General features: G+C 47.0%; 1 protein-coding gene and 1 pseudogene across 1 annotated transcript in view; both read left to right on the forward strand.

The window, feature by feature from the left end:
* The window catches only part of MMP24 (matrix metallopeptidase 24), a 40,201-nt gene that overhangs the window by 19,879 nt on the left and 6,077 nt on the right, over positions 1-14,245 (forward strand). Inside the window, exons 3-6 of the mRNA XM_039864170.1 lie at positions 1,071-1,187; positions 2,826-3,130; positions 10,139-10,300; positions 12,425-12,639. Coding sequence (XP_039720104.1) covers positions 1,071-1,187; positions 2,826-3,130; positions 10,139-10,300; positions 12,425-12,639 — 799 coding nt within the window. The remainder of the gene's footprint in view (positions 1-1,070; positions 1,188-2,825; positions 3,131-10,138; positions 10,301-12,424; positions 12,640-14,245) is intronic.
* Positions 2,005-2,121, forward strand: LOC120604142 (uncharacterized; annotated as a pseudogene).

Here is a 14,245-nt window from a genome sequence, read left to right on the forward strand (position 1 = left end):
TTCCAAGTCCTACAGTTGTTTAGCTACTTTTTGAACATCTATAGTGAAAATGAATTTGCTATCTTCCAAGCTATGCCATTCTACTGTTGGATAGTTCTCATTCATTTATTCATTCATTCATTCAACAAATCACTTTTGAACACCTGTTTCAGGCACTGGGAATACAGACAAGGTTCCTATTCTCATGGAGCTTAGAAACTGGTGAGAGAGACAAAGAATAAACAAGAACACAAGAAGTTATATGTAACTTCTATGAAGATAAATGCTATGAAGAAAATTTAAGCGGGATAAACAGACAGTGGTGGGGTGGGAGGGAGAGGCTATTTTAGATAGGGTGGGCAAGGAGATCCTCTCGAGGGGGGGTGACATTTGAGCAGAGACCTTAATGAAGTAAGGAAACAAACCATGTGAAGAAGAGCATTATAAGCAGAGGGAACAGCAAATGCAAAGACTCTCAAGTGGGAATAATTTTAGTATGTTCAAGGCACAGCAGAAAGGCCACTGTAGCTAGAGCAGAGTATATGAGGGGAAGGAGAGGGAAGGTGTCTCTGGACAGGTGGGCATGGGCTAGTTCATGCAGGGCCCTATGGGCCAAGATGCAGAGTTTGGATTTTATTCTAGGTGTTTGGGGAAGTCATTGGAGGGTTTAAAAACCAAGATGTGATCTGATTACATGTACAGAGCATTTTCACATATGCACACTGCTTTAAGACTCACTACTACCTAAGAACAGCAAGAACTATAGTTCTTGTGTTGCAAATGAGGAAACTGAGGCTCACGCTGATTCAGTCGCTTGCCTGGGCTCCTGGGATTAGTGGTAGAGCTGGAACTATCAAGCCTATGTCTTCTGACTCCCGGTCCCTTATGCAGCACTGTTTCCTCATATTCAGCTGTGAGTGAATGAATGTATGCATCGGTAGATCATGTTCCTGTTACGGAACCCATCAGAGCCAAGGTCCCAGAGTCTAGATGCACTCTGCCACCCAGACTGGGACTGGCAACTCTGCTGTGTCTTCCTAGAGTGTTCAGTGACCACAGTGTACGTGTGTATGTGTCCTCTCTTTTCCCAGATGGATGAAGAAACCCCGATGTGGTGTCCCTGATCACCCCCACTTGAGCCGTAGGCGGAGAAACAAGCGCTATGCCCTGACTGGACAGAAGTGGAGGCAGAAACACATCACCTACAGGTGCTTTGACTCCCTCTCTTCCTCCCTGGTTTTGGCGACACCCTCACTATTTTTTCCTGACTTGAGTTTCAGAGGCTCTCACTGTGGCTGGGTGTGAGATCAGGGTGAGGACTAGGGGCTGAAAGCTTATGACTTTGCCCTCCTTGTGGCTTCCAGGGGATGCTGTGTCTCCAACTTCAGGTTTATTTGGTCCTTTTGAGGCTCCTCAGTTGTGTTCTGTTTAGATTTCTATAGTTTTTAGTTACAGAAAGTGGGGTATGGATTGTTCAGTAACTTTCAGCTGTGATAAAGAACCATGCCTGAACCCATTTTCCCTATCACTGCTTGCCAAACACCACTCTCTCTGATCTAGACCCCATTCCCATTTAGCCTGATGGACTTCACTCAAGATTCCCAAGACAGATTTCCAGTAATTTCTTAAGAGTATAAAGGACTGGGAACTAAATGGCAACAATGTCATTCATTGACTGTCCCGGGAAACCAAGAGCAGAGCAAGATCAGTCTCCAAGTCAGACCAGCGACTGACAGCAGAGATGATGGAGCCCATCACAGCATACTCAAACATCAGAATTCAGAGTGGGGCTGCCACAAGGGCCAGACATAGGGCAGGCTCAGATGGGCTCTGGTTTGCACCTTTCAAGCCTCTGATTCTATCTCAGCTGGATCTCCTGCATTCTGGGGTAGGATCTAAGACAGAGATTTTAGAGTTGGACTAAGGGTTTTCCTGCTGATAAGCCATAGAGAACAGAATAGGATTTTTTCAGAAATCTGACAAGAGAAGGAAACTGAAGAAGAATCTGGGTTAGAAAATGGATGAGTCTACGGCCATGCCACCTGAATGTGCCCGATCTCATCTGATCTCAGAAGCTAAGCAGGGTCGGGCCTGGTTAGTACTGGATGGGAGACCACCTAGGAATACCAGGTGCAGTAGGTGCTTAAAAAAAAAAAAAAAAGGGTGACAGTTAGAGTCTACTGAAGAAGTAGAGTGGATTAAGAAAAAGAGCTGGATTCTAACCCAACTCTGTTCTTAACTTTTATCACCCAAACTCTATGGGCCTCAGTTTCCTTACCTACAGAATGAGTGAGTAATCCTTGCCCCAGGTGTTCATAGGGCAGAGCACCCTATGACCCAGAAGTAGTGGTGCTACATTGTGAAGAATTGTGTAATATGGATATAGTAACCTTAAATAGCTAAATCTATATGTGATTAAATCAGATACCACCCTGTACCAGCTTTTAGGTAGACAAGCAGTAGTAATTGGTGGGTGTCAAAGGTTTTTTTTTTTTTTAAGAGACATTTAACTTAAATTCTCTACTGTTCAAATATTTTTATACTGTTATAAATGTACACATTTTATGTATTTGTTGAAAATGTAAATTTTAGAAAATGCTATCCACCAACTTAATTTTTTTTTTCAACAAATTGGAGTGAAATCCTATTCAACACAAACTTTGTCAGAGATTAAATACAAAACACTGATGAAAGCAAGGCTACTCTGATCAAGCAGAGCCTTGCCTCTTCTTCAACCCCTAGGGCACCTCCATAAAATTGTAGGGGTCAAAAATTTGAAGGTCACTAGGCTGGTCTCTGAATTTCTGTCTCTTCCTCTCTAATTTAATTCCTTCCCCTCTCACCAGCATTCATAACTATACCCCAAAGGTGGGTGAGCTAGACACACGGAAAGCTATTCGCCAGGCTTTCGATGTGTGGCAGAAGGTGACTCCACTGACCTTTGAAGAGGTGCCATACCATGAGATCAAAAGTGACCGGAAGGAAGCAGACATCATGATTTTCTTTGCTTCTGGCTTCCACGGTGACAGTTCCCCATTTGATGGGGAAGGAGGATTCCTGGCCCATGCCTACTTCCCTGGCCCTGGAATTGGAGGAGACACTCACTTTGACTCAGATGAGCCGTGGACACTAGGAAATGCCAACCATGATGGTAAGGCCACGAAAAGACAGGGTTTGGTCCTGGGTTTCTCAGAATCCCTGAGGAAGAGCCTGGAGGATGCTATAGATGAGTTCCTGGTTTCTAGAGCTTCTTATCCAAGAACTAAGAACCTAAAAGGGTGGGAACTGTGGTCCTTAATAATATTCAACATGTGATCCACCAGGGTCAGGGCCATGGAGATGGGTCAGATCACTTAGCAAATGCTGAGTCAAGAGGGAGGGGTTAGGCCATGAATAAGATAAAGTAATGAATCAGACTGGGGGAAAAGGTTAAAAAAGCATTAAAGCTGAATGTGGGATCCAAAAGTGGTGCCGTGGCCTGACTGATGACAGCTTCAAAGGCCATCTTATGGGATGACATGACTAACTCTCTCCCTTATGTCAACCTCACAGGTGAATAACAGGCCCCATATTACTCTAGCATCCTTGGATGACTTGCTCCTCGCCAGTCTAATTCAATGAATATTGTATGAAGCCAGAGTCAATACTGTGCAATAACAATACTCTTCAGGGTACAAAAGAATTCCTCATCCATATTTACTTGTAAGGCACATGCTTAGTAAGTAGGCTAGTGTACATCATTTTTAAGATGAAGAGTTCAGGGCTCAAGTGGCATAGTTGGTGGATGGCAGCACCAGGGCTCAAACCATAGTTCAACCACCTAGCTATGTGATTAGGGACAAATAATTGACCCCGGTCTCCTCATCTGTAAAATGAAGGACTAGATTAGGTGATCTCCGAGGTCCTTTCCAACTTTAATGTAACATGATGCACAGCCCATGGGATCCAAACATTTTAAAAAAGACATGGTCTCTGCCCTCTGGAAGTCCAGAGTTGAGTTGGGGAGACAGGTGTGTATATAAGCCACCCTCTCACAAGGCAGACTGTATGTACAGAAGGCTTTAGCAAAAATACCCCAAAGATGCAGTAGGAATCCAGAGGAGAAAGGGGCAAAGGATTCTATTGTTTTCTTTTAGATTATAATAGAAAACAACTTTTATGTTAATACTCTAAGGCCCATGTCAAGTGCTTTCCACATAGTATATACATATTTTTACCCCCATTTTACAGATAGGTAAACTGTATAGAGAAACATTAAGAAAACTAATGAAGGTACCATAGCTGGCAAATGGTGAAATAAGGCTTTGAACCAGAGCATTACGACTCCAGAGCCCATACTCTTAGCCACCATGCTAAGCTTCCATGGCTCTCAAACTGCAGGGCACACCAGAACCCCCTAGGAAACTTTTTAAAGAATGCAGATTCCAGGATCCAGGCCCTAATCATCTTGCTATTCTGATTCTCTTGTTCTGGGGCTAGGCTTAGGAACCTGCACTTGGTCTAATAAAATCCCCAGGTGCTTCTGATGCAGGAGTTCCATCGCCTTAAGAAACACTGTCTTCATCCCCAGTTTCCCTAACTTGTCTGATCAGAAGAATTAACCAGCGTTCTTGTTATAAACACAGATTTCCAGGCCCTTCCCCTGGAGATTCTGATTCTTAAGCTTAGGCAAGTTTGGAAAACACTGGGCATTCTTTTTTCTTAGTGAAGCTTCAGGCCGAGAGATTTTAAAGCCCATTTCCTCGGAGGCTGTGTCTGGTATGTATAAATGGGGACAGCCTCCTTGAGAAAATTTCATATTTGCATGGGTCAGGGATTGTTAGCTATTGGCTTATCCGTCAAAGGTGGTTCAGGAGATGGTTTGGCCAAGGCTCAGCCGAGGCAAAGTTATGAAACTGTTAAACTTCTCTTTGTCCCCTGCCCTCTTCAAACTTGTGTTCTCTTTCCTATCTAGCTCCATTTCCTCTGCCTAGTGTCCCTCCCCTCTGCCCTGGATGTGTTTCCTGGCTTTTGGAACACCTATTCTTTATCTCATTCTTATTCTTGGATCAGTGTCAAGGCAGTCTGTGCTAACTGATAAGGTGTGAAGAGAAGAGAAATAACATTTTGAGCCCAGTTATGTGCCAGGCACTGTCAGCTGATAAGATTTTAGTTATAGCCGTGATAGCAATAAATGAATTCCTAAAAGGCTGTTGCCCAGAGGAGGTGCTGAAAAGACACTTCTACTCCTCTGCTCTCCCCTTCCCAGCTCTGGGGTTTTGCATTCCCACATCCACTCCTTACTGTTGGAAACCTTGGGCCGAAATCCCAAGCACTTCTAGTGGTATGTGTGGGAAGGAGCCGGGACCATCCCAGAATCCTCTTGTCTATCCCGCCCCATCCTGATCAATGACCACCGATTCTGATAGAAATTCCGAGGTGGCCAAAGTCTTCTCTGGACAAGTCAGAACATCTCCGTGTTCTGGGAAACCAAGCATAAACTATCCAGATGCAGTAGAACCCTGGCTGGAGAAGTGGAATGCACCAGATTGCCCTAGGATGGCTTTTGGAAGGAGAGGAAAGGAACCAAGATTTATTGAGCACCTGTATATTAGCTTGTTTAATTTCCACATAAACTCTGCGAGGGAGTGAGTGGAGCCTCCTGGGAACTTTTTGTTTATTGGCTTTCTTCTCTATTCTAAATTTCCATTATGGAAAATTTCAAACGCACAAAAGTGGAGAAAATGATAATATGAACCTCCAGGTACCCATCACCCAGCTACAGCAATTATCAACATTATATCATTCTTATTTCATCTACACCCCACTTTTATTTTTTGGCTGATGTATTTTAAAGAAAATCCCAAGCATAATCATTTCACCTGTAAATATTTTCGTATATGTCTCTAATAGATTATTTTTCACATAAGCACAAATTAAACCCAACAAAATTAATAATTTCTTAATATTGCATACCTGGTTTGTGTTCATTTTCCCAAATTATCTATAAAATGTCTTTTATAGTTGTTTGCTTGCATCAGGATCCAAACAATACCCATGCATCATACATGGCTGACATGTTTCTTAAGGACCCTTTCATTTAAAACCATCTTCTCACTTCCATTTCCCATGCCCCCCATATTTGTCGAAGAAACTGGGTCATTTGTCCTGAGTATAGCCATTTGACTTGACAAAAATCGGGTTCACTTTTAACTTGTCTCTCTTCTCCATATTTCTTGAATATTAGTAATTAGATCAATAGGCCTGACTAGATTCAGGTTCACTTTTTTGGCAAAACTGCTTTCTAGGTGGTGCTGGCCCTCATTATTGCATCACACTGGGAAGCATGTGTGACACAGGCTGTCCCACTTTTAGTGATATTGAGGTTGAACAGTTGGTTCAGGTATATCAGCTTTACCAAATCATTATAAAATTCACCGGGAGAACTTAAAGAAAAAAAAAAAAAAGGTTGCCTAAAACCCAACTCCTAAAACCCAACTCAAAATTCCTGAATCAGAATCTCCTCCACCTTTGTGTTTAAAAGGCTCTCTGGAGAAACACTGGATTGTAAAGTTGATTTTGATTCTCTAGCTCGTTGGAGTACGTGTGAAGGGCAATCTGGCCCACTGCACCTTTATGCTGGTCTCGGGAACTGCTTCCAGGCACCTTCTGTCCTCAACTCTTTCCAAAGAGTCAAGCAGTGAAGTCACTAAGCTCTGCCGGGGAGGGAGCCCGGCCTCCGGGAAGGAGACAAGACAGGAAGAGTCATCCAGACCAGCGCTTCACAGGGTAGAGCCCTTCTGCAACTCTTCCCCACCCTGGGATCTAGACCCAGCAGGGATCATAATCTCCATTTTACAGATGAGAAAAGTAAAGTTCTGAGTGGTTAAGAAATTCACACAGTTGTAAGTGGTAGAGCCAGGTATGGACCCAGGACTCTTAATTTTTAATAATTGCCTCATGTGGTTCTGCTGCAGGTGGTCTAAGGCTCACACCTGAAAAAATACTGAACTTGTGGCACTGTCCTGTCCTGGCTGCTGTCACCTAGCCCTGTCAAGCACAAAGCTTTCATGGAGCTCACAGTCCTAGGACGAATGAGTGTGTGTTAGAGGCTATAATGGAGGGTAGAAAGTGTTCAGTGTGATGATTTAGATAAATTGGTGGGAGAGAGCGGAGGAAGAAGCACTCAGTGCCTGGAAGATGTGGTGCTGAGCTGAACTTTGAAGGAGTAAGGCTATTCTAGTTAGAGGGGACAGCACTGGCAAAAGAATAGAGGCAAACGGAAATACTATAATCTTTTTTGGGGTTGGAGGAGCCAGCGAGATGGGACTTGCCAAATATGGAGGTGCTAAGAGAAGGGAAATGAGACAGACAGTCCACTTGAGTAGCCAAGTAGACTGTTGGGTACTTGCTAAAAGGCCCAAGGACTTGAGCTCCCAGCCCACAAGAACATTCTCTATTGGGGATGCTGGTCCTCACACAAGCTCAATGTGACTCTACTAATTCATAGTTATAGTTCTGTGCCAGGAGCCACTATGAGGCTTTACATACCTTGCCTCATTAATCTTCACCTCGATTCTTATGAAGGCACTATTATTCCCTTCATTTTACAGAGGAAAAGATTTAAGCTGTCACACTGCTAAGACCTGGCAGCACTGGGATTCGTGGCAATCTGACTCCCAGGGACTGTATTTCTGACCACTCGGCTTTCTGCCTCTCACCCTCTGGGGACTGAAGACCCTAACAGCCTCCTGCCCATTAAGCACTAAGGTCTTCTCCATCCCTCTGCTTTTCCACTCACAAGCTCCAGGGAGTTCTCTAGCCCCATCCCTTCTCCTGCCATCTCCTCAGAGCAGCTCCTACTTCTAGGTCTCTTGGGTTTCTATGCAATAAGATACCAGCTTCCTAGCTCTTCTCTGCCTTTTGGTCCCTGGAACAAACCCATAAGACTCTACTTTCAAGGACTTACTCCTGTTCTCTGCAGAGACTCACACACAGAGGCTCTCAGAGTAATAGACAGAGACTGAGGACACGGTTTAGAGTCTCGCCAGGTGCTCAGAGCCCTGCTCCCTGGTTCCCAGCTGAGATCCCGGTGGATGCCCCCGAAGAAAAGCCTGGTCAGGAGACAGTGGCCCGAACAGCGTGTCCCAGGTCGAAGAACAGGCCAGGAGCAGAGCCAGGACTAGACCCCAGGAAGCAGAGCTGCCTTCCGCTGGCTCTAGCAGCCACCTTTGTTTGGGATGGAGCTCAGAGATGAGCTCACCCTTCCCTGCTGCCAGACGGACCAGGACCTGAGGAGGGAACTGGGGGCGGCCTGGCTTCCTCGTGCCAGCTTGCCCTTCCCCAGCAGAAGGCAGCCCCAGGCTCTTGGCCAACCTTGCACTGATCTTGCCCAGGCCCTCTTCGCTGAAAACACTGGTGGTATCAGCAGAGCCACAGGCATGTACGCGTCTGGGTCTGCCCCATGGAGCTCTTCTCTTTTCCCAAGACTTTAGCCAGAAAGGCCAGAGACAATCCTCAACCGCATCTGACCCTCCCAGGGCCCTTGGCTGGCTTGGGGTAGGGCAATTTTGCCAGTGACACTGGGGCCAGAGTAGATTAGGACTCCTGACAACCTCCTGGGCTCCTGGCAGCCTCTCCTGCACTTAAAGGTAGCAGGAATGGGCTGCAACACGCCTTAGGACTGGGTAGTAAGAGGCAGGGCACAAGAGCATTCAAATGCCAGAGGTCAAGGTAAGCAAGCGTCCGTAACTGGACAGACAGGAGTCAGAACTGTTCATACAACAGCCTGCCCAACTACCAGCCCCTTGCATTTCTTTCCTAAAGCTGGCGTTACTTAATGCCCCCAAAGTCAGGCCTTGCCCTGTCCCAGGCCTGATCCAGAAGCTCAGGGGAGTTGCTTTAAGAGCATCTGGTTGCTGGAACCCCACTGGCCTTGTGCTTCCTTTCTGGTCAATGGGCTTATTTCAGGCACCAAGCTTCTGTCTTGTGTACAGAAACAGCAGCTCCCCGGCAGTGTCGCGCCCACTACACATATAACTCGCCCAACTCTCATGCAGTCCTGTGAGGTAGGATGGTTGCCACATTTTATACATGAGGAAATTGAGGCTCAGGGGATAGAACTTCTGGCCAAGTTCACAGAGCTGGTGGAGTAGAGGTGGAAATGAACGAGATCTGTCCCACTCAGGGGCCAATGCTCATGACCATTATGCCATGTTGCCACCTTAGCTTCATTCTTAGGATCCCATGTCCCACTTTTAGCACCTGGACCTTCCTGCTTTCACTCACATTTGATTCCTTGCCTTGATTTTGACCATAGCTCAGTTCTTTAAGGACTAGGGTCTTGCCATATTGAGAGCTGCCGCATAACCAGAGCCCGGCCTGCCCCTGGGTCTCCTGAAGATGACCGCCAGCCTGCCGCCCCCAGGACTCCCCTCTACTTGTCCCACTACCTCTGCCTTGGATCAGGCCCTTTTCATCCCTCACATGACCCCTCGTACTGGCTTCCGAACTGACCTCACTGATACCCCTGCCTCGGGTCTCATTACCCCCAAATCCTTCCTCCAACCACAGCCAGAGTGATGTCATCCTGTCACTGCCCCAACTTCTGCTTAAACCCCGCAGTGGCCAATAAGTCAATCCAAATTCCTTTGTGTGGCATCATAGAGCTCTGCCTGCCAACCTGGCTGACCTCATCACTCTCTGGCCCTCCCTTCGTGCTTTGTTCTAGAGCCAAGTGGAATAAAACTGCTTGTCCCTGGACCTTGTTTATAGCACTTCCTTTGCCAGAAATGCCATCCCCACCCCTCTTCCTCTCCTACCCCTGATTCTCCTAACTTCTTATCTTTCAAGACTCAACTTAAGCTTCACCTTTATGAAGCTTTCCCTGAACATCTTCCTTCAAGTTTAAATGACTCTTCCCTTCTCAGTATCCTCACTCGACCCTTATAGACATCTATTAAAGCACCTGGAACACTAGTTTCACTAATTTTGTTTGTCTATCCCTATCCTCCACTATATAGAGAGTTCTGGATGACAGGGATGTGTCTGATTTCTCTGTGATTCAGTGTCTGGCACAAGACCTGATACAAAGTCTCTGCTCAGTTTGCTAACTCAATGCATTAATTGACTGATACTTAAAGCAGATGCCCTGAGCACCTCTCCATCCCCTTCTCTACAGGGAATGACCTCTTCCTGGTGGCTGTGCATGAGCTGGGCCATGCGCTGGGACTGGAGCACTCCAACGACCCCAGCGCCATAATGGCACCCTTCTACCAGTACATGGAGACACACAACTTCAAGCTGCCTCAGGATGATCTCCAGGGCATCCAGAAGATCTACGGTGTGTGGCAGGGGAGGGGGGCCACCACTTCCACAGGGCTGAGCTACAACTGCCTGTCTGTCACGGGGGAGGGGAATGGGGGCAGGGATGAGGGAGCCTTGGAATCCATCTTCATAGCTTCTGTGTCTCTAGAGACTTCTGATGTCATTACTTAACCAAAAGAGGCAAGGCTACCTCCTTACCCCACCTTCCCTGCTTGCCTCTCCCTGGGGAAACCTAGGGGCAGGTCTCAGCTGCTACTGGGAGGGACAAAAGTAGGCAGAGGCCCACCCACTCCCTCTTCTCCACCCCTCCCCCTCCACATACCTCCCTCTAGCCTCCTGTAGTTCATTCTCAAGGGGTCTCACCTCTAGCCAGGAGATTCAACTCACCTGCCCAAGTAATGGTGATACAATGTGATGAATATTATAACCAGAGCTTTTTTCTTAAACAAGAAAAAATGAGAAGCTAGGCTAATATCTTGATAAGATATGAGAAGCCTGCTACCATGCCTCCCTCCTGGTTCTCTGGTCATGCTGGTATGTGAAGTTCTTCCCATTAAGTTACTTGAGGTAAGAAGACCAGTTTACTTGAGCAAATACAGAGCGCAGGTCCCCACATCCCCCAGGCTATGGAGCACAGGAGAAAGGCTCCCTTTGGAAGTCCTGAGGACCTCACAGAGGAGGGGGCCCTACCCAAAGCCCTGGAGGACAGGCGGGATTTCCATAGGTGAAGCTGTACAGGACTGGACGGGGCAGTGGGGACTGGAAGATATTATGAAAATAGAGTGGACAGGGGTGAGGAGAAGGATGACACCAAGATTTCTGGCTTTTGTAATTGTGGGGCAATAGGACTGACCAATCTACAGCTCAGAGATCTGGGCCGGGATATTGATTCGAGCTCTTTGGTATCCTATATACTAGCCACATGTGGCTATTAAAGTTAAAATTTAAACTAATTAGAATTAAATAAAATTAAAATTTCAGTTCTTCTGTCAAACTAACAACTAGTTACTCATTTCAAGTACTCAATAGCCACATGTGGCTGGAGGCTACTGTACTGGACAGTGCAGACAAAGAACTTTTCTGTCATCACAGAACATCCTATGGGATGGCTTTAATTGAAAGAGTCTTTAAAGCCATGAACCTGGACAAGATCACTTAGGGCCGTGATTCTCAACTTGGCTGCCCACAGGAATCACCTTGGGATTTCAATAAAAAATACTGATACAAGGTCCTCACCCCCAGAGATTTGGTTTTACTTGGTCTGAGGTGCCTTCTGAGCATCAGGAGTTTTTAAAGCTCCCTAGGTGATCCTATTATGCAGCCCAAGTTGAGAAGCACTGGCTGAGGGACCAGAATGGAGACAAAGAAGAGAAGAGGACCCAGGGCCACCCCTGCCTTTAGTGTAGGGTAGAGGAAAGGCTGCCAGCAAAGGAGGCTGGGAAAGAACAGCTCAGGGGATAGGAGGAAATCCAAGACTGTGCAGGGTTCTGGAGAAGAGTGTTCTGAGGAAAGTTTCTCTGATCTTGTTATTCAAAGTACGGGCCTCAGACAGCACCATCAGCGTCACCTAAGAGCTTGAAGAAATGCAGAATCACAGGCCCAATCCGGATCTTCTGAGTCATAATCTGCATTTTATCAAGATCCCTGAATGATTCATATGCACATCCAAGTCTGAGCCAAGAAACCAACAGATTTGGGAACATAGAGGCCATTGGTGATCTGGACAGAGCAGTGTCAGTGGGTGACAGGGCAGAGGCCATATTGGAGCAGGATAAAGAATGAAGGGGGAGTGAGAGAATGAGGCCAGCGTGTATGGAGGGGAGCAGAGAAAGAGAGTGTGGGACACTGAGCCTAAGAAGGAGCATGTTCTCTCACAACAGGAGAGAACAGGAGAAGGAACATGTTCTCTCACAACAGGAGAGAAGAAAGAGAACAATTCAGATTTGAGAATGGACAGGATGAGAGTTCTCATTTAATGGTTCTATTTTCTCAAAGATTGGAGAAGTAAAAAATGGGGAGAAGGGACAGGAGGCTGGAGTGTAACAAACTTGTCTCAGAGCTGCCCAGGTGATGAGGAGGCAATGACAGTAGGAAGCAAGGAATGGCTAGCCCCTTTCTAAGATGCAGCCCCTCTCTCCAGGACCCCCAGCCGAGCCCCTGGAGCCCACAAGGCCCCTCCCCACGCTCCCCGTCCGCAGGATCCATTCGCCATCTGAGAGGAAGCATGAGCGCCAGCCCAGGCCCCCTCGGCCACCCCTGGGTGACCGGCCATCCACACCCGGCGCCAAACCGAACATCTGTGATGGCAACTTCAACACAGTGGCCCTCTTCCGGGGCGAGATGTTTGTGTTTAAGGTAGGGCCAGTTGACTGGCACCATCCAGGGTTCCCCTCCCAATCCTTCCCCCACCATGAAGCCAGAAAAGGCTGCTGCTCTGGGATTAGGCCTGCTATGGGGCCTGGACGGGAGCTGGCCCAACGGCCAGGACACGGGGTCTCTTCATGGTGCTGCTGCGCAAATCAAGAGGGAGGGGGGAAGACTGGTGACCCTGAACCAGGGGTTAATGCTGGGGAAAACTGCTGGAGATGGGTTTCTGGTCTATAACTTTGAGTAAGTCACCTTCCTTTTCTGGACCTCAGTTTCTCTATCTGAAAACTAGAAGAGTCGTTCCTTTAACAAAGGGTGTATGAAGAGCAAATGAGTACATGGCTATGAAGATGGTGGCTTGGAGTAGGGGTTGGCACAGTGGTGGCTGCATTTTCTCCAGGTCCTGCCAGAGCTAAGAGGCTGCTACTGAGAGCTGCCTGATAGAAGAGGGCCAGGCTACATCTTGTCACCTGTCCTGTCCTATCACGTTAGACATGGGCTGACTGGGGGGAGGGGCTGTTAGAGGTTGGGTTCTAAAAGAAGCAGAGTCTGAGACAGTGTTTGGAATGTAGGATTTTGATTAGGGAGTACCTTTGGGATCAACATCTGTGGGAAGGAAGCAGGACTGGGCAGAGGAAGAAGATAAGCAGCAACTAGGCCCTTTGCAGACTCAGCCGTCCCTACAGGGGCTCTGGAGGTAGGTTGGCCAGTCAGAATTATCCCACATTGGGCCCCAAATAGCTGTACTTTATACTCCTTGCCTCCTTCAGTCATTGAATAAGGGAGGGTGTGACCCTGGGGGAGCACTCTAAAATTGAGACCACCCCAAAAGGCTGACAGTTGAAAACTGCTTGCTGACCACACTCCCAGCCTCAGAGGCAATAAGCCCTCCACTGAAGAGGATCTGGGCAGCATGCCTCTGTCACACTGCGTGGTTGCAGAGGGCTGCCCACTCCCCTCGTGGAGTTCTCCCCAGCAAGCTTTGAGCACTGAGCAAGAATCAGGTGCCCTGGGTCAGCCAAGTCCTGCCTCTCACCAAGTAGCTCTAGGAAAGTCATTTGGCCTTCCTTAAGACTCTGTATATCTCAGATCTATTTAATGAGAGTTGTGGAAGTTAAAATAAGGTTTAAAAAAACTGGATGTGAAAGTTCTTTGTAAAACACTTTAAAAAAACCTTTTCTAGCTTTTCTGAATCACATTCATTCTTCTGCATTCTTTGATCCTCCAACTAAATGGTTCTTAGACAAGTCTGGGTTTTATCATCTCCATTTACACATAAGAAAACTGAGGTCCTGGGAGGTTATGGCCTTGCCCAGAGTACCTACCAACCAAAGGATGCAGTGAGACAAGGGACCAGTTAGAAGAGGAGGGCTTTTATCACGCTCTTGGCCGATTGATCTGCCATTTATTCAACATCGACTATGGGACCCCATACTGTTCTAGGCACTTTGCCTATAATCTCTCATCTTATCCACCATTATTACCTCCATTTGCAGATGAGGCTCTTTAGGTACTGTGCCCAAGGTCGTGCAGCTGTAAGTGGAGGAACCTGAATTCACAACCGGGTCTTAGAGATATCCCCATGGTTTGCTTT

The sequence above is a fragment of the Pteropus medius genome, unplaced genomic scaffold (genome assembly GCF_902729225.1).
Source record: "Pteropus medius unplaced genomic scaffold, Ma_sr-lr_union100, whole genome shotgun sequence".
NCBI lineage: Eukaryota > Metazoa > Chordata > Mammalia > Chiroptera > Pteropodidae > Pteropus > Pteropus medius.